At 39.4% G+C, this 27,869-nt stretch overlaps 2 protein-coding genes across 5 annotated transcripts in view; both read right to left on the bottom strand.

The window, feature by feature from the left end:
• Window positions 1-2,151: 2,151 nt before the first annotated feature.
• Tim9a (translocase of inner membrane 9) lies at window positions 2,152-10,630 on the bottom strand. 4 transcript variants are annotated; one of them, XM_076202725.1, is made up of 3 exons: window positions 10,482-10,630; window positions 2,919-3,127; window positions 2,152-2,345 (listed from the first exon to the last, which is right to left on the bottom strand). In XM_076202725.1, exons 2-3 carry the CDS (start codon window positions 3,117-3,119, stop codon window positions 2,244-2,246), a joined length of 303 nt encoding a protein of 100 aa, XP_076058840.1. In that variant the 5' UTR covers window positions 3,120-3,127; window positions 10,482-10,630; the 3' UTR covers window positions 2,152-2,243. The 4 variants fall into 4 exon arrangements, with proteins under 4 accessions (XP_076058840.1, XP_076058839.1, XP_076058842.1 ...); XM_076202724.1 differs by having other exon boundaries at window positions 10,450-10,617; XM_076202727.1 differs by lacking the exon at window positions 2,919-3,127 and adding an exon at window positions 3,175-3,380 and having other exon boundaries at window positions 10,482-10,616.
• Window positions 10,631-18,131: 7,501 nt separating this feature from the next.
• The window catches only part of SCOT (Succinyl-CoA:3-ketoacid CoA transferase), a 28,390-nt gene continuing 18,652 nt past the window's right edge, over window positions 18,132-27,869 (bottom strand). The window contains exons 5-11 of the mRNA XM_076202728.1: window positions 27,479-27,631; window positions 26,642-26,810; window positions 26,313-26,478; window positions 26,000-26,165; window positions 23,494-23,569; window positions 23,157-23,327; window positions 18,132-23,048 (exon numbers count right to left, since the gene is read on the bottom strand). Coding sequence (XP_076058843.1) covers window positions 22,896-23,048; window positions 23,157-23,327; window positions 23,494-23,569; window positions 26,000-26,165; window positions 26,313-26,478; window positions 26,642-26,810; window positions 27,479-27,631 — 1,054 coding nt within the window. The 3' untranslated portion in view covers window positions 18,132-22,895. The remainder of the gene's footprint in view (window positions 23,049-23,156; window positions 23,328-23,493; window positions 23,570-25,999; window positions 26,166-26,312; window positions 26,479-26,641; window positions 26,811-27,478; window positions 27,632-27,869) is intronic.

The raw sequence follows: 27,869 nt of genomic DNA on the forward strand, positions 1-27,869 counted from the left end.
AAAATTTACTCACACATACTACCCCACCCATTCCTCCCCATGCAATCACATCATCCATATACAACCATTCTCCACTCACCTCTGTCTTCCGTCCTCTCCCTTCCTTCCTCAACAGACATTCCCCTCTTACCCAAAGCCCCCTTCACCCCATCCATCCACCTCATCCTAGGACATCCCCTCATGTTCACTCCCTCCACATCTACCTTCCATACCTCTTTTACTAGTCTTTCTTCACTCATTCTTTCCATGTGTCCAAACCATCCTAATATTCTTTTATCAACCCTATCTCCCAGCTCCTTTTTCACCCCTGTTCTCCTCATTTCTCACTCTATCCAGCCTAGTAACCCCCACCATACTTCTCAGACACCTCATCTCAAACACATTCAAACTCCTTCTCTCTTCTTCTCTTATGTTCCACGTTTCTGCCCCATACAGTGCTGTTGGCACAATCACTCCTTCATACAGTCTCCTCTTCGCATCCATTCCTAAATGTCTATTCCTCATTACACTCTTTAATCCACCAAGGCATTTACTCGCTTCTCTCAATCTACATTCTACCTCCACCTTCACTCCACCTTTTCCTGCTACACTTGCACCCAAGTATCTACTTCAAAAACCAGTATATGAATCAATATAATTATCTGGAGGTGTTGTGTGACAATTTACCTGATGCGTTTGGCAAATGTGGGACAACGGTATTTATGCAGGATGGTACACAGTGTCGCACCACCAGATCAGTAGTTGGGTGGCTTAAGGACTGTGATGCGAGCTTCTTTAATGACTGGCCAGGTAATTCCCTGACCTGAACCCCATTGAAAACCTGTGGTCCAATACTGAAGTGAAGTTTGATGGGCAAGGATATTAATTCTGTTCCATGGCTTGAGTCTGCTGTACGTGAGGTATGGATTAATATATCTCCCCAGACCCTTAGGAACTTGTGTGAGTCTTCCTAAATGTCTGAGGGACATAAAAGCATAAGGGAGGCAGCACCGAGTATTAGAATCTTGGCAAGTGTGCAAATATATTTTTATGGTATGTGATTCACCATTCACCATGGTCTTGAATCACATATTGAACTCATGATCAACAGTAATTAACCTTCTGGATGAGAGCTCAGAGCTAGTTTAACTGATCTATGGGTAATACTGTGACCTTACATGCGTGCACACACACCCAACTCCCCACCCATGGGAGTCAAACACCCCACAGCACAGTGATACTGAAATTATTTCAGCCCTGGGCGAGAGTCGAACCCAGACCACTGTAGTGGCGGCTGCCATAATGCCATGACAAGCACTGTAGTGGTAATCATGAGTCATTAGTAGGTTACCTTACCGTCGTGCCATATCCTCTTGGACTTTGGCAACCATGGAGCACCACCGTTCACGGTCCCTAGTTACTTGTAACATCTGTGCTGGTTTGAGTGGTTTTCCCGTCGCCCTCATCAGCCCGTCCATATACTTCTCCCTCTGCTTTCCTCTTGCTCTCCTTCCCTCCACCATTCCCATCATCACCACCTCTTCCAACCCTTCCTTCCTCATTATATGTCCTCAGAATCGCAACTGTCTTTTCCTTATTGTTGTCATCAATTCCCTATCTGTCTCCATTTCTCTCAATACTTCTTCGTTTGTTTTCTTTGCTGTCCATGGTACTCTTAATACTCGTCTCCATATCCACATTTCTGCTGCTTCTAAGTTTTCCTGCAATTTTTGGCTGATTGCCCACGCTTCTGAACCATATAATAGTGTTGACCATATAAATGTTTTAACTGTTCTTCTCCTTATATTTGTAGACATTCTCTTGTTTGTTAAAACCCCTTTCATTTTCTGAAACGTGATTTTAGCTATCGCTATCCTTGATTTTATTTCCTTTTCACATCTACAATCTTCTGTCAATACGCTTCCCAGGTACGAAAATTTGGTTACTTGTTCTATTCTTCTCCCTGCTATTTGTACTTGCACTCTTGGTGGATCTGTTTTACTGGCCACTAGTATTTTAGTTTTTCCATATTTACATTTAAACCTTTCTCCTCACTAGCTCGTACGGTTACATTCAATAGATGTTGCAGTTTATCTTCTGAGTCAGCCACCAATACCGTGTCATCAGCATATCTGATATGATTTATATTAGTAGGTTAAAAAAATTAATTAAAATGCTTTTTCTATTATATTATCAAATATTTTTACAACAACTTATTCTGTTACATTTACAATGAATTCCCATACCTAATGAACAGTGTTTTATCATACTCCCCCTACTTTCCCCAACTTCTGTGCTGCTGCAACTGCATTTTCATTGGAGAGCATCTGTATTTCTTGAAAACGTTCTGATATCCTTTGAGTGACCTGTAAATTAAAAAATTTCAGTAGATTAATAAAAAATCAAATCTGAATCATATTTATATTAAAAGAGAAAAAAAAAAAAATACATATTTTCTTTCCTATGAAATGTTATCACCACTTACGGCAAACAAGAAAAACCTATACAGACGCTCCTCTACTTACGTTCATTCGTTTTATGTTTTTTCGATTTTACGTTTGAACTGACGGTAAAAAAAAATAATAAAAAAAAATTTTGAGTGAATTTTTTAGTTTACCGCGCTCTCCGTAGTTCAAACGATACTTGCGCACGATGCTGCGTCCATTGTTTACATTGCGCAGACGACAAACTGAACATGCCTTGCCTCCTCCTCCTCCACCATCTCAATTTATGTTGCTTGAATTTAATCTATTTGAAATTAATGTTATTATTTTACAATGTTGTGTGTTTAATTAATGATTTAGGGGTGTTTTATAAGATACGGTAATAGAATTTACGGATGTATAGTACAGTAACAACTTACGTTCGGCCGTTCGGAACGTAACTAAAACGTAAGTTGAGGAGCGTCTGTACTTGTTTCTGGTACAATAATTTCTCACCTGTGTGAATTTTGTGACACAATTCAAAACACAATTTATTTCACGATTTTGAATAAAGCGCGAGGAAAAATCCCAAATACAATCAGTGAAGCACTTCTCCCCAAGTTTATTGTACTGCATGACAAAGTCTCGGAACTGTGCAACCTGAGCTTCAGCTTGTGCATGGTCCGAAATTTTTGACAAATTTGGTGCTGAAGCCATTTTGCAACCTGAAAACAAAATACAAATATAAAAATCTTTTACATAAAATCCTTACCTTTGTATATTTATCCACACAGTTTGTCACGCAACTGTCCTCTTGCCCTTTGATAGTGCGAGAAGTAAAATCCCAAACACAATCAGCGAAGCAGCTTTCACTCAGGCGATTGTATTGCATGAGGAACTCTCTAAATTGCTTCACTTGGACTTCTGCCTGAACAGATTCACTGATTTTTGAGAAGTCAGGAGCAGCCATTGCTATATCTGGAAAGCAATATGAACCCTGCATTACATGAAAAAATCACCTAAATAAATATCCCCTCAGTATTATGCATCAGTTCCTGGGTAGCAGTCTACATTACCCTTCACACAAAGAGAGCTGACAACTGCCAACTTCTTGGAAGCCAGTAGCATAAAGACAGACTTATACTAATACAACAAAGACAACAGTCCAAAGTTTTTCTTCAGTAAGATATATGTGAAAACTGGAGGCCCACTGCTCACTACTGTGGGGTTGCAGTTTTCCAATCAATGAAACTTGAAACAACAAATACTTATGGCATCTTATTCTAGAACACAGCTTTCCTATGCAGGAGGGCTGTTAAGGTACATAGCCATTCTCTCTGATGAAGGATCTTGGCTCGGGTTAGTTCTCGATAGTAACAAGGCCAGTATACTAAACGTCACCTTCCAACTTCATGTTCTTTTGAAAATTAACACTATCCCTTACTGGCATTGATCATTAATTCACCTAATGCCAGAGTCCTTCTATCATTAACAAAGACCACTTTATCTTAGATGAGGTTTGATAAATCACAGCAACGACAAAACAGCTAAGAACACCCAAACTAGAACAACAGCTTAGACAAAATAAAATGTAAGCTGCCCCAAAGAAATAACCAGTAACCCTGCTCACTCTAGAAAAATGTGAATCAAAGAAACGTCCAAAAGTAAAACATACATACATACATATACCAAGGCTTTTTCCCCCTTTCAAGGGAGGTAGCCAAAAAGGGAAGGGCATAAAAACACTCCCACCCATTTCATCCCTAAATACACTCCACACCCCTCCCACCCTCCCTCTCATCTGAGCACCTCCTGGATGACGGGTCATCCCTGCACCTTGCCCACCGCCCTGGGTCAGAAGCAGTGTCGCAAGACACAGCACATCCACAGCAAGGCCGCTTCATTTAATCGACGACCCCCCCTCTCCGTCCCCCCTTGCATATAAGGAGAGGACGGGGCGAAATCCCTTCAGGCTGCGTCAAAATTTACTCACACATACTACCCCACCCCCCCGCCCATTCCTCCTCATGCAATCACAACATCATCCATATACAACCATTCTCCACTCACCTCTGTCTTCCGTCCTCTCCCTTCCTTCCTCAACAGACATTCCCCTCTTCCCCAAAGCCCCCTTCACCCCATCCATCCACCTCATCCTAGGACGTCCCCTCATGTTCACTCCCTCCACATCTACCTTCCATACCTCTTTTACTAGTCTTTCTTCACTCATTCTTTCCATGTGTCCAAACCATCCTAATATTCTTTCATCAACCCTATCTCCCAGCTCCTTTTTCACCCCTGTTCTCCTCCTCATTTCTCACTCTATCCAGCCTAGTAACCCCCACCATACTTCTCAGACACCTCATCTCAAACACATTCAAACTCCTTCTCTCTTCTTCTCTTATGTTCCACGTTTCTGCCCCATACAGTGCTGTTGGCACAATCACTCCTTCATACAGTCTCCTCTTCGCATCCATTCCTAAATGTCTAGTCCTCATTACACTCTTTAATCCACCAAGGCATTTACCCGCTTCTCTCAATCTACATTCTACCTCCACCTTCACTCCACCTTTTCCTGCTACACTTGCACCCAAGTATCTAAAACTATCCACTTCCTCCAGTCGCTCTCCCTTAATGTTCACTTCCAGTCTACTGCCACTTTCACCCCTTGTACATCTCATCACCTTACTTTTACCCACATTTATCTTTAGCTTTCTTCTATCACATACTCTCCCAAACTCTGCCACCAGCTTCCTCAATCCCTCCTCCGACCCTGCCACAAGCGCAGTGTCGTCCGCAAACAACAGCTGGCTCACCTCCCACTTTTCTCCATTTTCTTTAACCATCTCCAATCCCTGACCCACTACCCTAGCATTCACCTCTCGCACCACCCCATCCATGTATAAGTTGAACAGCCAGGGCGACATAACGCATCCTTGACGAAGTCCCACCTTTACTTCAAACCACTCACTCTCTCCATTTCTAATCCTGACACAAGCTCTACTACTCTCATAAAAACTCTTGACAGCTCCCAAAAGCTTTCCTCCTATCCCATAAATCTGCATAACCTCCCACAGTGCCTTTCTGTCTACCCTATCATAAGCCTTTTCCAGATCCATAAAAGCCCAAAAAACATCCTTCCCCTTTCCTATAGCTTTCTCACATATCTGTCTTACCACAAAGATCTGATCTACACAACCTCTACCTGTCCTAAATCCACACTGTTCCTCACCAATTACTCCTTCTGTTCCTCTCCTAATCCTCTCAATCGAGATCCTCCCATAAGCCTTCCCTACTACACTTAACAGGCTAATCCCAAACAGTTCTTGTCCCCTTTTCCCTTGTAAAGAGGAACTATACAGGCACTTCTCCAGTCCTCCGGTACTCTACCCTCTCTCCAGCAAACATTAAATAACCTCACCAACCAGTCCACCATCACTGAACCTCCCTTTTTCAGACATTCTGCATGGCATCCATCCAGACCAGGTGCCTTACCTGCTTTCATCATCTTTACAACTGCCTTCACCTCATCCTTCCTTATTTCTCCTCCATTCTCCTCACTCATCACTCTCATTTTCTTCGCATTTCCCACTGCAGCTATCTTTCCTTCCCTATCCTCCTTCACATTTAGCAACTCCCTAAAATATTCTGCCCATCTTCCCCTTACTGCCTTCTCTTCCATTATCATCTCTCCATCTGCAGCTTTTACCTTTTCTTCCCTACTTGATTCGCCTCCTCTTCCTCTCTTAATTTCTTTCCAAAACATCTTTTTATTACTTTCAAAATTTTCTGTCATACTCTTACCCCATTTCACATCTGCTCTCCTCTTTGCCTCCTTTACCTTTTGCTTTACTTCTCTTTTCTTTTCTTTGTACGTCTCATATGACTCCCCCGTCCTCTTTTGTAACCAATCTGTGAATGCTCGCTTCTTCTCTTCTACAACCTTCTTTGTTTCCTCATCCCACCATTCACTACCCTTTCTTCTATTTCCCCCTGTCCTTCTTGTTCCACACACCATCCTTGCACACTTTAAGACTCCCTCCTTGAACCATCCCCATTCCTCCTCCACACCCATCTCTGCTCCATCCTTTACTCCCTCCCACTCCTCCTTCAGCTTCTTTTCGTACTCCTTCTCCTTTTCCTTTTCATTCAAGGAGTTCACTCTAAGAACCTCCCTACCTTTTGTCCCTTTCCTCTTTCTCCATCTATCCTCCACTCTCAGCTTACCTTCCACCAAAAAATGATCTGATATTCCCCCACCCTCTCCCCTTAGCACATGTACATCCTTAACTCTTCCTATCATAATCCTATTTACCACTACATAATCCATTAGCGCTCTATCTACCACCCTTCCCTCCACCACCCTCTCCCATGTGTACTTATGCTTGACTTTCTTCCGAAACACTGTATTTGCTATCATCAACTCTCTTTCTAGACACATTTCCACCATCAACTCTCCACTACGATTCTTTCCTGGAACTCCACACTTCCCAACCACTCCATCGATTGGACCATTTCCCACCCTAGCATTAAGGTCTCCCAGTACTATTACATTGACATTTCTTCCTAAACCCTCTATGCACTCATTTAAATCTATCCAAAAGGCCTCCCTTTCTTCCACGCTCTTCTCACTGCCAGGCCCATATGCACTTACAAAGACCCACATCTCCTTTCCCAGTTTCACCTTCATCCACATTATCCTTGAGGAAACCTCCTTCCACTCCACTACCTGTTTACCTATCTCCTCACTTACTAGAATAGCCACCCCTTCCCTCCCTCGCCCTCTCTTCACTCCTGATAACCTCCCACTTACACTCCCAAACTTACACTCACCCTTCCCTTTCAACTTAGTTTCACTCAAAGCCAACACATCCATCTTTCTTCTCACAAACATACTACCTATCTCTTCCCTTTTACTCTCATCTGTACCACATCCACGCACATTAAAAGACCCAAACCTTAGGGTGCTGGTCCGAGGCCCTCCAGCACCCCTTATGCCTTCACTTTTGTTTTTAGGATATATGCCCTGTGGCATATATCCTAAAAACTAAACTAAATGGCCAAATCCTTCCACGGGAGAAAAGCACTAAAATCCTCATCCTCACTTACAATAGTCACATACCGTTCAGCCCAGACATTAATGACCTAACAGTGAAAACCAACCAGAATATTAAGATACTAAGATCAGGAGCAAGCTTGGGTTTTGGCCAAGAAAAGGAACCTCAATTCAGTCTACAAACAGTTCTTGAGAACTACATTCAACTATACCTCCACAGTGTAGTTCCAAACAATCTGGAAAATGAACATGTTATAAACTGCACAAAACAAATACATACATACATACATATACCAAGGCTTTTTCCCCCTTCCAAGGGAGGTAGCCAAAAAGGGAAAGGCATAAAAACACTCCCACCCATTTCATCCCTAAATACACTCCACACCCCTCCCACCCTCCCTCTCATCTGAGCACCTCCTGGATGACGGGTCATCCCTGCACCCTGCCCTGGGTCAGAAGCAGTGTCGCAAGACACAGCACATCCACAGCAAGGCCGCTTCATTTAATCGGCGACCCCCCCCTCTCCGTCCCCCCTTGCATATAAGGAGAGGACGGGGAGAAATCCCTTCGGGCTGCGTCAAAATTTACTCACGCATACTACCCCACCCCCCCCGCATCCATCCACCTCATCCTAGGACGTCCCCTCATGTTCACTCCCTGCACATAATAACAGGATGCATCAAAAGCACCCCCAACAGAACATCTACACACTGAAACAAATATCCAAGCTGACTACACATATAATTTGGGTATCTTAAACATGGGAAAACTGGAGCATTCAAGATTTTGGGTATATTTTCATAAAAGCACACCTACGTGATATAGCACTAGAAAATTAAATATTAATTTTGTAAATTATATCATTATCAACGTACTAATGTATACATTTTTCTTGGTGGGAAAAAAAATGCTAAAAGCAAATACACTACCAAATGAATGTGCGATCATAGGACCGAGACACCATGTTGTCTGTCCAGTCCTATTAAAAGCAAAAAGACTACCGAACAAAGCTGTGACCATATGATCTGGAATACACCCTCAGTACATCAGTACCTTGCACGGTACATACTTTTAAAACAGTGCTACGGAGTTGAGATTCATGCATTTCTTAAAGCTATGCAACTCCTATACACCCCACAGTCCAATTGGATACCAAAACCTGCCATCAACATCCCTAACAATGACCTTGATGACCTACGGAATTACAGGTATTGCATTACTAAATGCAGGTTAGGTTAGGTTAGAATACATGAATTTATTATACTTTAATTTCTTTGACTATCACATCTATCAAAACATAGATGGCATCTCAAACTGCCCCAGTGGTTGTGTTCATAAGTATATTACTTTTAGTAACCTTTTCTGTTACCAATTTCTGCCAAGAAATATATTTATCACCTGAAATTATTATAATTTACAAAATTAATATTCAACTTTCTAATGCTATATCATGAAAATTTACCAGATTTCTGAAGTGGGTCTTTTGGAACTATTGAAATCAAGTTAAACGAAATTAAGTTAAGTGAAATCAAGTTAAGTGAAATGGGTTATTATATGGTGTGATTGTCCTGGAAATCAAAACAAGTAATTATACAGTATATGATAATTCTCATCATACCTTTTACAAATAATTATTCCAATATTCTGCTCCATACGTCCAAATGAGAAATGATCATTAAGGAAATGTAACTAGCTTAAGCTAATATATGTTGCCGAATTAAAGCCTTTCAACACTTACATTAATAACACTGTTGAGTTATATTTCAATGAATGAAAACTTGCATCCCCCAATAGCCATTAGAACAGGGATTCTTAACCTTTTTTCTCCAATTCCCCACTTTTTAGTGAGCCAATTCTCCATTTCCCACCACTGCATCGGTCTTTGACAAATTCAATTTTAACCCATGCAGTGTTTAGTACGTAAATATACGCCTTGCTTTTTTGTGCCATGTTACGGCCCTTAATTTTTTTTTGCATACATTAGATTTTTTTACTAACAGTTATCACATGGAAATAAAATACATAAATTTTGAAGCACTATCAATTATTTGTGGGTGGAAACAAATTCACGAAATGTGACAATAAGAAGACACCAGAAACAAACAAAAAGAAACAAAAACACATCGATTAAAAAACAAAACAAAAAAACTGGTTCTTCAGTCCGACCGGTCGTTCCCCACTTGGTAACTCCGCCATTCCCCACCAGTGAGGAATTCTCCACAGGTTAAGAATCACTGCATTAGAATACCTTAATACTACTCACCCATCTCTTTCTATCACACAAGCACTACCAACTAACTTAACCTAATGCAACCATTCAATAGAAAAATAAAATAAATTGCAAAATAAGGTGAAAATCAAAATGTGTTTGTATGATACTGGAACAGGGTATTATTTCTATATCACACAACCACATGTTTAATTTATTTTGGTTATACATTTCAAATTTTTGTTTTTCTCTGGTTAGGATATATCAATTTAGGAGCTATTGGACAACATAAATTTAATCTTTTCTGTTATTGCCCCACCGTTATTTTTCTAGTTTTTCTGTTGTCGTTGATTTTGTTTATCTTGGGTAATAGGTTAGGTTAGGATAGGATAGGATAGGTCAGGCTATCCTAACCTAGGATAAACAAAATCGAAGACAACAGGAAAATAAAAAAAGTTCCCATAAGTTTTATGTTAAGAATAAGTGTATATGTTTGCGTGATTCTAGAATTTTACCTGGAATAGAACCAATTAAAGCATATTGATTAGTTTGAAGTGAGTATTATGTAAATGATAAAATGGCCTTAAACTCAAAGAGCCCCGTATAAACCTAACAATATCATAATAAAATATAAAATATGCTAGAGTAAACATTGAACAACACGGTATATATATCTATACTTAACCCCACAGGATCAACTATACTTATCAAATTCATACCCCATTAATCATTTACAATGAAACAACATATTTCATTCATGCCAAATTAGAAAAACTCCATACCCAAGGGACCAGTACAAATATAGTTTGTTTACTAGTATGCAATACACCCGACACGTTTTGTATAGCAGACGAAATATGAATTGGAATTGACACAATCCTCTCTGCGCTAGTTGGTCTTCGTGAGAAAGTTTGCACCAGTGGACTCCCCCAGAGACACTAAAAGCCTCCCGTCCCCACTTCCCTTCCCCTTAGTATGATTATATTCAAATAACTGATATACATGATAGGAACTATGATTGTGGGGTACCGTTTTTTTTTTTATCTCCAATTATACTTTTTTATCTAAAAGTAATCCATGCTGTCCGCATTGTCTGAATAAATGTAACCGTGTGGAAAAAATCTCAGTTTTATACGTTTATTTATATAACTCTATCCTATACAAATACGTATTTCTGTTAATTTTGTCCACACATTTCATCATTCTGAAGACACCAACTAGATTAGTTCGAACAATCCCAACTTGCCTACTCGTACGTACTGGCTTGCCTGGGCTTTAGTTGCAATCATTTGTATTTTCTCCATTTTCTTGTATATTCCCTTTTGTGGCGGGACTATACTGCTGTTGCATATTCCATGTCAGGCAGATGAGATATTCGATGAACCTTTTCATCATATCTTCGTCACTATAATAAAATGCCAGAGTAAGTACGCAGAGAAACACCCAGCGATTCACAGGATCGAGGCAAGCCCCATTTCTTAGTTCAAATTAATGGTAGACATTGATCTCTCAAAAGTATTAGATTTCCTGTTTACTTGATGATGTGTGGATGTACAGGGCTAAGATTGCCTACTCAATTGACATTACATATCACTGCAACTTTTTTTAGGGACCGGGTATGGGAGTCACTCATTTTTCTTGCATGAATGAAGAATGGTCTCCAATCAATGAAAATAAATAAACAAATAATAAATAAATAAATAAAATCTAACTTCTACCATCCCCCTGTTCTGCTTGTTCTCTTGTGCCTAATGTTATTTGAGAAGCTGAACCAAATATTTGTTCACGTCGAACATCTTCGACCCGAATAAGTCCACTACGACTTAATGTTTTTATCGTTGTAAATATACAACCCAAAGCTATACAGCATTCAGAGCTCCCTCATCAGTCTCAGGTTTTCGGACTTTTACTGTTAGAATACTGACATTTCTACAAACTAGTCTCCACCTTTTTCGAGATGCCATTTTGTTTAGATGTTACAGATTAAATGAAATACATAAAAATAATTCACCTATTGAGCAAGTGGAAGATGGGATTTTTACCGAGTGCTTCTTGGGTAAAAAATATTGAGATCCACATATGGAGTCTTGAATTCCCAATGTTTCTTTCTTCTAGATTTTTTTAATCTCCATGGTTTCGTAAATATTTTGTTGTGATAAACTCAATCCTGTTCCAGTTCGGTTATGCCGCTACTGTTAAGTTGTTTTTAAATCGTAGTGGACTACTTAATAATACAAATTATATAGCCTTATTTTCCTGGTGTTTTTATTTACTTGCATGTGTAGAAATGTGTTTTCAATTCTCTCAAAGATTAATATTATCGGAGTATCGGGTGCATTTGATTCGGCGCGGTTCAAGCAAACGTGTTATGTCATATCATGTGAGGAGAGATTTTCAACATTTCATTCTTTATTATTATAGACGATTTATTCGTGTGTACCCTCAGCTTCACAAGGTACAGAAGCCCTGAGTGTTACAATTCTATACATGATTGCTCTCTTTCATCAATGTCACGAATCCAACAGGATGACCTAAAGGTTTAAAGAGTTTGAACACAACTTGGACACAGCATGGAAGGGTCGGAAGCTATTTCAATTATAAGGCAAATATACAATATCAACAAATTTCCGCACATGCCGATGCCACCGCTGTCACGATAGTGGTAGTGTTCTAATTTGGATTCACAGACCTGATAGAGGCCCATTCCAGGACTTCTACTGTAATTGTGAATAACTGTGAACGAACTTTGCTCCCCACAGTCTGTGAGGAGCAAAGTTCGTTCCCGGCGCAAGACAGATAATCTCTCAAGGTGACCGTTTCCGCCAGTCGACAATATTCAACAACGAAAAACAGTTTGAGAGTTGGATATCTTCGATGAACAAAGATGATTATATTTCCCCAACTTTTATTGGACAATGTCGATTTCCTCTGATTAATTGTCAAAATGCTTCCGTGTAACCGCTGTTTGACAGGTTTATTTTTGTGAAATAAATAATGTCGAACGCCCTCATGGCGTTGCACAATCTGAATACATGGCTCTGGTCGTCAGTCGATTTCATTCAGCCTGGAGAGCTTCCGTGTGTGTTTTCGTGTGTTAGCCCTGTCCGTACTGAAGGATAACCTATATATTTATCCATATATTCTGTAGAAAAATATACACATTGCGTCAAAATTTTGTCAATGACGAGCAGTGACGGACCCAAGATCAAATGGAGTGGGGGGGGGATTGATTTTTGTCAATATATGGATGCCGCTTTGGGGGGCTATCCTGAATTTAGTAAATATAGATGCCGCCTTTTAACATATGTACTCTGTACGGTGAATACTATGATTTTGAATGTAAATTTAAGTATATATTCTCACTTGATTTAGTTTCTTTAAAAATATTGGACAAGAGTATGCTTATTCTTACATATTCAAATATTTACCCTCAATAATGTCTTGAATGCCCCATCCAAATATTCTAAAACTTTTATTACATGCAAAAAATCTGCCACTATAATCATACCACTTACTGGTCTACACAAGGCAGGTTTCTCGACCATTCCAATGTGGTAATGCTTTTTTTTTTTTGGGGGGGGGCTAGCTCCCTTAGCTCCCCCCCCCCCCCTGGATCCACCACTGATGGTATGTGCAGGGCGAGAGTGGCTAGAGAACCAGAGCAAGCTAATGTTGACAGGATGCGGCACGATAGATTACTTGGATAAAAATGAAGACGTAGAAGAAAATGGAAATACCACGAAACGATTTGTAACCTCCTGCTCCCGCTGTGGCGACGCAGGAAACGCGCATTTACGGAATCCCCAGGTAGCGCTCCAGGCTCGACCATTGAAGACGTGCAGTTGTTGCATCCAGACTACGGACATTTGCCCACACTAACAAAGCCACTATATCACAAATTAATTTGAAATCCATCGCAAAAGATCTTCAGCATGAAGTGCATTCTGGTGTTAGTGACTCTCAGTCTGGTTGCAGTGACAACATCATCGGAGTACGTGAAGTCACAACGGGATAATATCTGCCTGCTCCCCGTGGTAGTAGGTCGTTGCAAGGCCAGTATGCGCCGTTACGCCTTCAACCCCCGAACTGGTTGCTGTGAAGTCTTTTACTACGGTGGCTGTGGAGGGAATAGCAACAACTTCAGTGAAGCCACGGCGTGCAAGGGCACATGCCGTACCAAATGTACGGTAGGTGAAGCTTTGTGGAAAGGAAAAACCGGGGGAAAATAGAAGAAATTAAGCCATAGGTGGAGTGGAGAACAGAATGGTAAAAGGGACTTTTTCATCTGGAAACTTTTATGAAAATGTGCTGCGGCGAGTGACACATTTTCACAAATTTCCAGATGAAAAAATAATAGTGCATATAGGAAAACCATGTGCTGGAGACTATATAGATAAATAATATGACGAAGAACCAACTCATAATGCAGTGGCGCCAATAATAACTGAAAACGCTGTAGACTGAACAAATATGTAACAGATGAACAGCCTAAGTTCAATGAATGCAAATACCACCACGAGCAGTTTCAGCAATCGAGTATGAAATATCAACATAGTGAGAAGCACCACCATGTCCTTAAATAGGGTGATGCACTTAAAAATAGTATTCAGCTTCAAAGCAGAGCATGTTAAAAGGGTTATGTAGTCATATCTCTTCAGTCATCTTGGGGAAAACCAAGTCTCCTTGCAGTGGAAAAGTCAGCTCAAGTGTCAGCATTGAGTGATGTCCATTTTGAGTTGAACAGAGGGGCCAGGGTTGAAGGAAAGAAAAAAAAAAAGGGAAGGAGATTAGACATACGAGTAGGGTGATGGAGAGTAAAAAAGTATTGGGTTTTGAAACAGCATAATTTCCTCAGAAACTGGCAGTAGAAGAATATTGTCTAATATTGACAAGTGCGTCTTAACTATGAAGAGATGTTGCAGTGGAAGAAAATGAGATGAAACTGGGTTAGGAAAAAAAAACCACAACATTAATAAACTGGAGTCATATACCCACACCCGGTATATGTTTTTGTTTCGAGGCGAACTTGACCGATTTAAATTCCAATTTTTACATATAACTTTTCCAGGACGAGATTTTGGTATCGCCATTCGGTTTGTTGAATGTAAAAACTTTGTGTCTGAATTTAGAATACGTAGGCGGTCTCCAGCACTTTGTAAACTATGTTCACTGGGAAAATGTACGTCATACATATAGTACATGACGGTACATGCTTGTCTTTAAAGTATAGAATATATATAGCTGAGTACATGATGTAATTCTTTTTGTAATCGACATGTATAATGCAGGAAACTATAAGTTTACTGGTACATTTTTTATTGAAGTTCTCATGTAAATGTATACTCACACTGGGCTATTTTTCCTCCGACTGTCGGAGATTTGCAGCCTGCAGCTTTTGGGAAGAAATCTGATATGCTGGAAGTAAATAATTTTCCTTCAGCATATTAAATGACATACTATGTAAATTGTTGAAAAAACAAAATAGTTTGCCAGTGATTTTATGAGGTAAAGTGGATATGCTGGAGGTGAATAATTTTCCTTCAGTATATTAAATGACATACTATGTAAATTGTTGAGAAAACAAAATAGTTTGCCATTGATTTTTACGAGGTAAATTGCTGGGGGGGGGGGCGATATCGCCGAGTAATCGAGGTTGGAAGAAAAATAACCCAGTGTAATAACCCCTTCAGCAAGCATTTGTGTTTCACCACGATTGGATTACGCCATGACCGTGTTGTGCTCTAACTGGAAATATCACAGTTTGGAATCTTAAAGGAAGAAATACGAAAACTAATTTCCTCACAGTGTGGCACAATGAACGAGAATACTTTTATCTTCATCCATATTATTTTTTCACACCTACTCCAACATGTGTATAAAAAAAAATTGTGGTTTGAACAAAGTACTTATGGTCATCAGAAAGGTTGACAAGGGTGACTTACGATGCAGAGGAGGCATGTATAGCAGTGGAAGATATTTGTAGCAACAAAGGTCTTAATTAATGCCAAAGCCACTTTCGTCTCATCTCGGTTATGTAAAAAAATAAATAAATAAATAAAAAATTATATATATATATATTATACATCTTATAAACCACATTAACTTATTTCCATTTTAATCTCTTGTAAACATGATCGACACTAATAGGAGTATGTAGCCGAGACATTGTTAGGCTGAGGACTTGAACCTAGCCCTTACATAACAAATGGGCAGTAACTTGACCAACTCAATCATCAAAAGGGATATAAGTTATGGACAATTTCTCATGGATGTATACCCGAGTTACATGTGTACATGAACTTGAGCATACATATATAAGAAATTGTGCTTATAGTCCTCTTGATGGCTGAGTTGGTTATGTCACTGTCCTTTTGTTAAATATCATCTAGGTTTGAGTCCTCATCCTGACAACATCCGTTTCTGAATTTGCTTCCATTGAGCTACATACTCCTGTTAGTCTCAATCATGTTTGCAAGTAATTAAAATGGAAACAAGTTAATGTGGTTTATAGGATGAATATCTGTTGACTGGGGACCATTCAATATCTATTAATATATATATACATACATATACCAAAGGCTTTTTTCCCCTTACAAGGGAGGTAACCAATAAGAAAAAGGCATAAAATCCATTTCCACCCATTCCATCCCTAATACACTCCACTCCCCTCCACCCTCCCTCTTATCTTGGCACCTCCTGGATGATGGGTCACCCCTGCATCTTGTAAGACACAGCACACACACACATATATATATATATGTATATATATATATATATATATATATATACACATATAGGTGCCAAGATGTGAGGGAGGGAAGAGGGTGGAGGGGAGTGGAGTATGTAGGGGATGGAATGGGTGGGAGTGGTTTCTATGCCTTTTTCTTTTTGGCTACCTCCCATGTAAGGGGGAAAAAGCCTTTGGTATATGTATGTATATGTATATATACTTTTGTCAAATATGACACTCAAGGAAACAATAATTACCAAAGTACCTTTAACATATACGTAGTCATAGTAGTCGATACCAAGGCCTGATGTGAAGCACCACCTGTATGATCAAGCTCAAGTCTACAAGTATCTTTTACTATCCAGCCACTTACTCATGTTTATTTCTGCCCTTCATCAAAGATTTAAGGGTCCTTCTGTGGCTGGCTTTGTCAAATTACTTCTACATATTGCTTATTTTACAGTTTATATTCATCATGTACAATTTCAAATTCTTGATCAAAGCATCTCTCAAATAGAAAGATCTTATGTGATTCAATTTTAGAATGTGAGGCAATGAATATCCAATAAACAGTCATTACATCTGTGTGGTCATGCTTGTGCCATCTATGCCATTATTCTGATATGCATCCTTCTCATCTGTGCACATGTTTGACAGTGGAATGCAGTGACTGTCTTCTCATATTACAAATAAATTGTCTAGTGATGGTGCATGCCGATTTTGTAATGTACAACCTTATACATTATGAATATTTTGCTAACTTTCACTGATGGAAAATGTTTGTTCAAAATAGAAAATAATATCAATTATATACAAGTTTTCTTAACCTAATTAAAGTGCCAGCAGAGGAACACAAAACAGGACAAAGTGTCCTGCAATGTCTTAAAAAAATGGTATTGTAATGTACATTAAGAAAGTTTGATACAAAAGCTAATATTGTGGAATCAGTTTTATAATTGCAAACTTTTTTTTCCAAAACTTCAATCCTAATGGACAATATGATACATTTTAGGTTCATGGTGTTGGTTGATTTACCAAGTGGGAAGTGGGTATATATGTGTGTGTGTGTGTGTATATATTATATATATATATAATATGGAAGTATATAATTCTTAAGCTATGAGAATATTGAAGGAGACATAGAAAGTGATCACTGTTGTAGGTCTGGTACTATTGACCAGTCAACGTGTCTGATGTACATAGATTGACAGGTGAATGGATGTGGTCACTAATTGGACAAGAAATGCTAGGTTGGTTTGTGTTGTATAGTTATATATACATACATATACCAATGGCTTTTTCCCCCTTACAAGGGAGGAAGCCACACTTCCACCCATTTCATCCCCACAGACTCCACTCCTCCTTCCCTCTTTTCTTAGCTCCTCCTAGATGACAGGTCATCCCTGTATCTTGCTCACTGCTCTAGGTCAGAGGCAACATGGCAAGACACATTACATCCACAGCAAGGTTGCTTCATTTAATCGGTGACACCCTCCTCTCTGTCCTCTTATGCAGAAGAAAAATATATATTTATAAGAGTGAATATTAGTTTTCCTCATGGGGATGTGGTGGTCCCCCCCCCAAAAAAAAATATGGCTGCCATTGAAATTTCTTAGTAGAAAATATAGGGTGGATAGTTGGTTCAGGTCTGATAGAAGTTCTCAAGTATTTCTTTTTTTCTGGTAGGGGAGACATACAATGTAGATATACAAGAAAATGAAAATATGAATATACTGATTTTCCTGGTACAAATTTATTAATAAGTAATATATACAGTATCAAAATAGATCACATCATATCAAAACTCCAAATGCACATGGACACAATTTTAAAACTTATTTCTTATCAGCCTACTTACAAACTGACACTTTATGTCTAAATTGACAATACAAGAAATTTAAAGAAAGATATTTGACCAAATCAAACGTCAAAAGACTGCAGTGTTCACAGAAATAAACCGGAAGCCGATTTTACTGATTTTACTTCTATATTGTTTTTTTTTTTTTTCTGAAGTGGTATGGTGACCACATTTCCCATTCGTAAATAGTATATTAAAAGAAACTCTAGCTTAAAAAAATAAGTTAAGACCACAATTACTTTGAACAACACACTTAAGAGAATGTACCTTGGAAGAAAACTAAAGACGTATTTAACCTAGCACTAGTACAAAAATAGACATTTCAAGTGAGAATGTCAGTTTCTTGAGACAGCCTGCTGTAAGTACTAACAAAAGAAAGATCACTAAAGACATAAAGCAAAACTCAAGGTTTTCCTATATCACAAACCATCTACCTAGAAAACATCATTCAAAATAATCATGGAATAAAATTCACTCGTAAACCAATCCATCAATATGCTATCCTGATTCTTTCTGGAGGGAAATCAACAATTCCCTCGAAACTGGTAACACCCATTGGGTCAATACACAGGTGACTTAGTAAAAAGATCTGTTCTGTGTTTTATGTGTGGTGGTTACACCTTGGGGGTTTGGTGTCTGCTGTCAGACTGAGTCTGTGCTAGTTCTGTTTGTGTGTGTGGTTATCTCTATGAAAGCATGCCACGCACACTCTTGCTGGTCTTGGGAGTGATTCTTCTGTTGGGTTGATTTTTGGGGATGTCTGGTGATGTATCAAATTTGTCAGTCTAGTAAAGAGGGTTTGTGATTTCAATGTATGTGTATTATGTTTTTGAATGGATGTGTTGTGAGGTATTGGGTACCATTACTGTAGATACTTAAGTTGAATGCTGCTGAAATTGTTTTTATGTTTGCTTGGGTGAGCGAGTTTAAGGGCTCTAGCATATAATTATGCGCCATCATTCTTGTGTGTTGATTTACAGGAAATATAGTTTCCGAGTCCAGACAGTCTACTAATGTTGTTTTCTTAATAATTATGTTCCATGCTGTAGTGACATAGTAGAGTGTGTTTCTTTAAAGTTGTTGGTATATATCAATAACTACTTCTGCTGTCCAAATCTAATGCCTGTGACTGTTTTGAGTGCATAAAAATTTCCAAGACCAAGAACTCTAAAAACCAGATCTTTCTTCAAGTTACAGGCCCTGGTCTCTTGCCAAGCTAAATAAATATGCATATTAAAACAGTATATCACAATAACTCGCTTCACAGCTCTACACTTTTATGCACTGATGATATGAATATCAAGACTGATTATAAATAATTGCATAAACAATAAATCAAACAACACCTAAGGACTGAATACAGTATGGAATACTGTAAAGGTAATACACTGTACATATACTATCTTTTATGGGTAAGTGTGCATTTCAAAGATAATATATGATACTAATCTGGCCATAAATCAAGCATTTGAAATAAAAAAAATTATTTCTAGTATAGCTTAGTGCATACTTACACTGATGGATCATCTTCAGCAAGGATTGTTTTTACCTTTAGCTTAGTACATACAAACATACATATACCAAGAGAACTTTTCCCCATTATAAGGGGGGTGACCCAGCCAGTCCATAAACTCATTTGCCCATCCCACACCCATTTGTTGTCCCTTTTATCTTAACTCTTTGTAGATAAAGGGTCATCCCTGTTGCCTGCTCAGGTCAGAACCAATGCAACAAGACATCTGCAAAGCAGGGCCTGACAGTCAGAGGTGGTTCAACATGGCAACCCTCCCTCATGTACTCCAGAATTTACAGAACAGATACAAAGAAATCCTTTTGGAGCACATAAATTTATCATCCATTTAGAACCACTCTCTACTCACACTTATCTCGTGCCCCCTCTCTTCCCTGCTCAACAGACATTCCCCTTGTATCCAAAAATCCTTCACCCCATCCATCCATCCCATTGTTGTCTTCCCTCAAATTCACTCTATCACCCTCCACCTTCCATATTCTTTTTTGTCAGTCTTTCTTCACTTGTTTTCTATGTGCCCAAACTATCCCATTTTATTATCTTATCAACCTTATCTGCCAGCTCTTTCCACCCTTGCTCTCCACCTCCTCATTTCTCACTCTACCCACCCTCATAACCCTCGCCATACTTCTTAAACAAATTAGCACAACATGATATGAACACTACTTCGTTACATATGCTGAGTCATCACATATACTGATGGTTTGTCATCAGCAGGGATTATTTTGACTCTACAAATGTGTTTAGTTAATTTTTAATTTTTATTACTTTAGTAATAAAAGTAGAATAAAAGACTAGTAAAATTAAAGTAAAATAAAAGACTAGTAAAAGAGGTATGGAAGGCAGGTGTGGAGGGAGTGAACATGAGGGGGTAACCTAGGATGAGATGGATGGATGGGGTGAAAGGGGCTTTGGGGAAGAGGGGAATGTCTGTTGAGGAAGGACGAGAGAGGACAGAAGACGGGTGAATGGAGAATGGTTGTATATGGATGATGATGTGATGCATGAGGTGGAATGGGTGGGGGGATGGGGGGTGAGGTAGTATGTGTGAGAAAAATTTGACGCAGCCTGAAGGGATTTCTCCCCATCTCCTTTTCTGCATGAGGGGATGGAGTGGGGGGGTCGCCAATTTAATGAAGTGGCCTTGCTTTGGATGTGCTGTGTCTTGCGACACTGCCTCTGACCCAGGGCAGTGGACAAGATGCAGGGATGACTTGTCATCCAGGAGGTGCCAAGATGGGAGGGAGGGTGGAGGGGTATGGAGTGTATTGGGGATGGAGTGGGTGGGAGTGGTTTTTATGCCTTTTTCTTTTTGGCTACCTCCCTTGTATGGGGGAAAAAGCCTTTGGTATGTGTATGTATGTATTACTTTATTACTCAACTTTGAAGTTTAAAAGTGGCAAAGAATTTGTCTGGATCTTTGCAAAATCCAGATATTTGAAGTTATACAGCATGTCCATTTTTTTTTTTTTTTTTGTGCATTTGCTATAAGGTCTTTTGTGTGGAGGTTGATGGTCATCTGTGTGTCTAAGGGGAATCTGAGTATTTTTTGTTTTGTCCTATGGAAAAGCCTGGTCATGCAATTGGACTCCTGGGTGTGTTTTTGATTCATGGTAAGAAGTCCTCTTTAAGGTAATTTTGAGTTTAGGGTAATTGTAATTGCAGTATTGAGCTATCACTAAGTTATCTGTATATTATTAATATTTATATCATGCAGATTAAAACCTTATTTGTGCTTAATGCCACCAAGGTCAATCAATGGGTTTTTGGATGGATGTAGGGTGTGATTGCTTTGAATCAACCACCCACATTATTTGGGGAGAAAGGCCTTCTGATGTATGTAAGCACGCCATCACATTCTATCAGGTGGTGTCTTTTTGTTTAAGGCATCCAATATTTGTTTAATGTTTGTGAACAGTGTGCTAGTAGGATGATCTTTGAAACAATGACAATTTAATGAGGTAGGCAGGCATACAATCTAAAGTCAATCACTCTGTTGCCTGTTTTCTCTTGCAGAAGACCTGCAGGCTTCATTGACTGGTTAACAATCTAAAGTAAAGATCTCTTCTTCAACATGACTTGTCCATCTTCGATTAACATTTGCTTAAATGAGATGTAGGTGACCAATGACAGGTTCTTACTAGTGATGGTCCTGCAAGATGGTGAGCAGAAAGAATCGTCTCTCTGAAGCCCGTTTTGAAGCCTGTCATCCCATTCATCTCCATCTGGAGATGCAGACCCACGGGACTTTACAAAGTCTCTGGAGTAGGCCATAGACATGCCTCTATCAGCTTCAACTGTATTTCTCCCACCTTTTTGCATTCTATATCTGTACATCACTGGCTTTTTCCCCATTACAAGGGAAGTAGCCTAATTAAAAGGGAAGCATCCACTCCTACCCACCTCACCCCCACCCATTCCACTCTCATCCACCACCCTTTCTTCCCCCTCCTCTTAGCTCCTCATGGATGACGGGTCATCCCTGTATCCCGCCCACTGCCCTGGGTCAGAAGCAATGCAGCAAGATACAAAGAGAGCTTTTTCTCTTTTCATAGAGAGCCAAGACAAGAGGGAAGGGGGGAGGGGTGGTGAGTGGAAGTGGAGTGGGTCGGAATGAAATGGGAGTGAAATCATGCCTTTTGACTTTGGCTACCCCCCTTATAAGGGGGAAAAAACCCTTGGTATATGTATATAGAGTTGAAAACTAGTGACTCTTCCTCTCCAACTACTTTTTGCCAGTGCCATACACAGTTTCTCACTAATACAACATAGACAACAGTCCAAAGTTTCTTCTCGGAGAGATCTATAGGAAGGTCCAAGGGCAATTGCCAGGCATTGCAGGGCTTCAGTTTTTTCTGTCAGTGAAATCTGAGAATCATTAAACAATATGTATGAAAAGCATAAAAGCAATTCATAAAGATCTTTGGATTATTTTTTCACTAGACAATCATCAATTGCAAAAAGAATTGAAATGTTAGCTGCAATTATTTACATAGACTTGACTTATTATTAGATCAACTGTAGACTCAAGAGTACTACTATACAAAATTAATTGACTTTATATACTGAACAATTTCTTGAAAACAAGATGCCTGTATATTGTAGTAATTTACTCCTCTGGAACATCAATCTGTCCCATGGTTTTGAGTTCTGGCGACACCTCGAATAAGCATCCAGTGTTGGCAACCACATCTTCTAATGTTATTCCCTCTGCCAACTCCGTCAATATTAAACCTCTTTCCTTGTCCACTTCAAACACACACTACATGGAATAGAAAAGATAAACAAGGGTCAAATTAAAAAGAATCCAGTATTGTAGAAAACTTTCCTCACAATATCATCAAATTTACTATCTGTCAGAGAAATGTACCTTTTCTGTAATAATTAGGTCAACACAATTCTTTCCAGTTAGGGGAAGGCTACAATTTTCGACTATCTTATGCTTCCCATTCTTGGCACTATGCTCCATAGTTACTACCACTTTCGTACCAGGGGATGCCACTAAATCCATAGCACCTCCCATACCTTTAACCATCTTACCCTGAAAAACAATAAACACGATTACCAAACACCTTTCCACTTGAATAAATTTGAACGCCTTACACTGAATGAATAGGAATGAATAAAATAAGTTAATCAATAGGAGTGAATAAAGGGCAACAATACATATTTCTACGACCATGAAGTATGCCAAAGTCACATCTTACCGGGATCATCCAGTTGGCAAGGTCACCAAACTGAGATATTTGCATTGCCCCCAATATAGTCAGGTCCACATGTCCTCTGTAAATTTAAAATCATCCATTGGGTAAAAGCAGTATAGCTTGTGTAATAATCAAATTACAGAAAAGAAGGAAGGTAGGAAGGAGAGAGAGAGAATATATATATATATATATATATATGTACAACACTGAATGGGTCCCAGTGACTAGAGATACATTTTAACAACCACAATGGAGGCTAACATGCAGAAATTGATATGTGGTACTGCCAAGGACTTGAACCCAGCTAGCACATGACAAGTGCTGTAGTGACTAGTGGGAGGTAGCCAAGTCAAAGGCACATATCTGCTTCACCATTCCCACTTCCATCCACCACCCTTTCCCTCTCTCATCTTAGCTCCTCATGGATGACGGGTCATCCCTGCATCTCGCCCATTGCTCTGGCTCGGAAGCAATGCAGCAAGACACAACACATCCACAGCAAGGCCACTTCACATGATTGGCAATTCTCCCTCTCCATCCCCTAATGCAAACATTAAAGATGGGGAGAAATCCTTTTGGGCTGTGTCAAAATATCATTCACACATTGAACAGTGAAACAGTTAATGCCAGAAATATACACGAATTCAAAAGCAAACTAAATGTAGAGAGATACAAAAACGGGTCAACACGAGCATAGCTTCAGTCCCGTAAAATACAACTATGTAAATACATAACCACTCCCTAACCCCTCCCATCCCCACCCCTCCACTCCCTTCCATTCATCACAGTATCATCTATACATATTCATTCTTCACTAACCCCCATCTTCTGCCTTCTACCTTCCTTCCTCTTGCTCAACACCCCTTTCACCCCATCCACCCATCTCATCCTTGGTCACCTCCTCATATTCATTCCATCCACCTCTGCCTTCCACACTCCTTTTACTTATCTTTCTTATTAATTTTTCCATGTGTCCAAACCATCACAATACTCTTTCATTAGTCCTATCTACCATCTCCTTTCCCACTCCCGCTCTCCTCCTCACCTCTTTGTTTCTCACTCTATCCAACCTTGTAACCCCTACCATACTTCTCAGACATTTCATCTCAAACACATTTAAACTCTTCTTCTCTTATGTTCTATGTCTCTGCCCCATACAGTGCTGATGTCACAATCACCCCTCCTTTTAGCATCCATTCCCAATATTCTCATTACAATTTTTAATTCTCCCAATGCATTTACACACTTCTTTCAATCTACAGTCTACCTCCACTCTTCCCTTCCCTGGCTCATGCAACCAAAAGTACCTAAAGCTATCCACTTCCTCCAGCCTTCCTCTAGACTCTCTTCCAAATTGCCAACATCCTCTCCCTTTGTACATCTTATTACCTTACTTTTACCCACATTTACCTTCGACTTTCACTTCTCACATACCTTCCCCAACTCCATCAGTAACTCCCTTAATCCCCCCTCTGATCCTGCCACAAGCAACAACTGGCTTACCTTCCACTTTTCTCCATTTTCTTTAACCTTTGCCAATCCCCTGTCCATTAACCTCACATTTACCTCCTGTACCTCCCCATCCATGTACCTGTTGAACAGCTATGATGACATGACACATCCCTGGCAGTCTCACCTTTAGCTCAAACCACTCACTCTCTCCACTTCTAATTCTAACACAGGCTCTACTACTCTTGTAAAAACTCTTAAATAATCTTAACAGCTTTCCTCCAACCCCATAAATCTGCAAAACCTCCCACAGTGCCTCCCTCTCCACCTTGTCATAGGCCTATTCCAAATCCATAAAAGCCCCCCAAAAAATCCTTAACCTTTGCTAAAAATCTGATCCATGGAACCCCTACCTTTTCTAAATCCATACTATTCCTCACCAATTACTCCCTCTATTTCTCTCAACCAAAACCCTACCCTAAGCCTTCCCATCTATATTCAACAAACTGATCCCTCTGAAACTATTACTCGCATTTGTCCCCTTTTACCTTGAACAGCAGAACCGTACAGGCACTCCTCCAGCACTCTACCCTCTCTTAGACACACATTAAACCTCATGAGCCAGTCCACCATTGCTGTACCTCCTTTCTTCAGACACTTGTCTAACCCAGGTACCTTACCTGCTCTCATCATTTTAATAACTGCTTGTGCCTCATCTTTTCTTATTTCTCCTCCATTTTCCTCATCCATTACTGTCATTTTCTTAATGCCTCCCACTGCAAACAATTTCTCTCTATCCTCCTCCACATTTAGCAACTCCATAAAATACTCTGCCCATCTTCCCTTACTGCTGCCTCTTCTGTTATCATCTCTCTATCTGCACCTTTTACCTTTTTTTCTCTACATGATTCATCTCCTCTCTCTCAATTTCCTTCCAAAACATCTTTTTATTACTTTAAAAAATTTCCATCATACTCTTCCCCCATATTAATATATACTCATTGTGGCAAAGGAATTAAGAAATGGACTAATGTAATGTCCTTTGTTTTTCACATCTCACCCTCTAATCATGGCAAAACTGTCATCTGAAGAGAAGTATGAAGCTCCAGGCGTTACAGTAACAGTTTCTTTGCCTGCATTAATAAGGTCTGGATCCTGCTCACCAGGGGCAGGGAAAGGTCCTAATCCTAACACCCCATTCTCACTTTGAAGCTGTACATTCATTCCTGCAGAGGAATATACATATTCTTAATCATTGCATCCTTCTATGAAAGACAAAAAAAAATTGATCAGATATTACAAAGAAACTTAAAAGAAAAAAAATGTATGGTCACCAATAGCAGCATATGAAAACTGTAGCATGATATGCATACCTTGAGGTATATAATTGCTTGCCAGCATGGGCATTCCAATACCTAAATTGGCATACATTCCATCCTTAAACTCGAGGGCTGCTCGGCGAACAATTCTTTCTCGCATGACCAAAGCTGGGTTTGAGGCTGCGGCACTCTTCTTCTTTTCTTTTTTCAATGTAAGCCTCTGAAAAAAAAAATAAATAAAATAAAAAAAAAAAAAATAAATAAATAAATAAAATAAAAAAAAAAAAAATAAATAAATAAATAAAATAAAATAAAAAAAATTCCAGTGTTCAAACTTCAATACTAACCATGAACTACTTTAAGATGCCAAGTAGTGAACTCACCTCAATTCTCTTTTCATATTTCTCCCCAATTATGATACGATCAACATAAATGGCAGGCACATGAACAGCATCTTCAGGAATTTCTCCAATATCTACAATTTCTTCGACTTCTACAACAGTTATCTTAGCAGCTTTGCACATGGGAGCATTAAAATTGCGGGCCGTTTTCCTGTGAAGAAGCAAGATTTTAAAGTTCTTTTCAAGTCTATGTATGAAAAGGTTTCTTCTTATGGGGGAGAACCCAACCACCACTCACCCATACCATATCCATTTGTCTATCTTAGCTCCTTATTAATGAAGGGCTCTAGCCCCACCAACTGTCTGGGTCAAAAGCAATGCAGCAAGACACAGCACTTCCGCAGCATAGCAGTTCATGCATTTCAATTCACTGTTCTACAATTCATTAGTTATTACAATCTGTATCTCAGTCTCCCATCTTAATTTATGTCTTCTGTTCCAAGAAACATTTACCTTGTTCTCATTAATACAAGATGCTATTTTGGTGTTTGTCTTTCCTTCATAAGAGAAATGATACAAAGGCTGGAACACCAAAAGTCCCTTTCTCCCTTGAAAGGGGTGGCCAACCTACAGCATACACTCACCCTACACCAATCCAAATTCATTCATCACCCTTCCCACTTCAGCATTTCATAGATGAAGGGTCATCCCTGCTATAACATTTAGTTCTTAAGGTAATGCAGTAAGACAGGGATTCCACAACAAGGCCCAAAAACTGGAGTTGGTTTACTTCCAGTGTTTCCCTATGTACCGATCCTACCTCTCCCCAACCCTACCCTATCCACTTGGGAGAAAAAAAGATCCAGATAAGTAACTTACCTAAAAAGCAAATTTCCAGCTCTGTCTGCCTTCCAAGCTTTGATGAGGGCAAAGTCACCAGTAATGGCTTCTTCCATAATATAGTTGATGCCATTGAAGTTTCGTTCCTCCCTAGTTGCACTTTGGATTTCGATAGATCCATCAGGTCCATATCTACAGGTAAGAGTATATATATAATCAATCAATCTGTTGCCTCATTTTTCTGTTGCACATACAAGGGCCACAAGAAATTAGTTACTGCCACAGATTCAGCACACAGGTCAAGAGATTTTGCCAGTGGTGGACCTACATTTTTGGAACCTTGATACTAGATTTATTATGGAGAGCTCCAGCAACATTATGGTAACAGTACATAAGGACCTCTCTGGATTTACAGAGCCTGAAGGTTGTC

Source organism: Oratosquilla oratoria, chromosome 19 (genome assembly GCF_046742065.1).
Source record: "Oratosquilla oratoria isolate Oo_2021 chromosome 19, ASM4674206v1, whole genome shotgun sequence".
NCBI classification, from domain to species: domain Eukaryota; kingdom Metazoa; phylum Arthropoda; class Malacostraca; order Stomatopoda; family Squillidae; genus Oratosquilla; species Oratosquilla oratoria.

Coding starts and splice junctions, on each gene's coding strand:
- Tim9a (XM_076202725.1), bottom strand. CDS start 3,119: ATGGCTTCAGCACCAAATTTGTCAAAAATTTCGGACCATGCACAAGCT. Junction 2,346..2,918: donor GTGTCACAAAATTCACACAG/GTGAGAAATTAT, acceptor TTTAATTTACAG/GTCACTCAAAGGATATCAGA.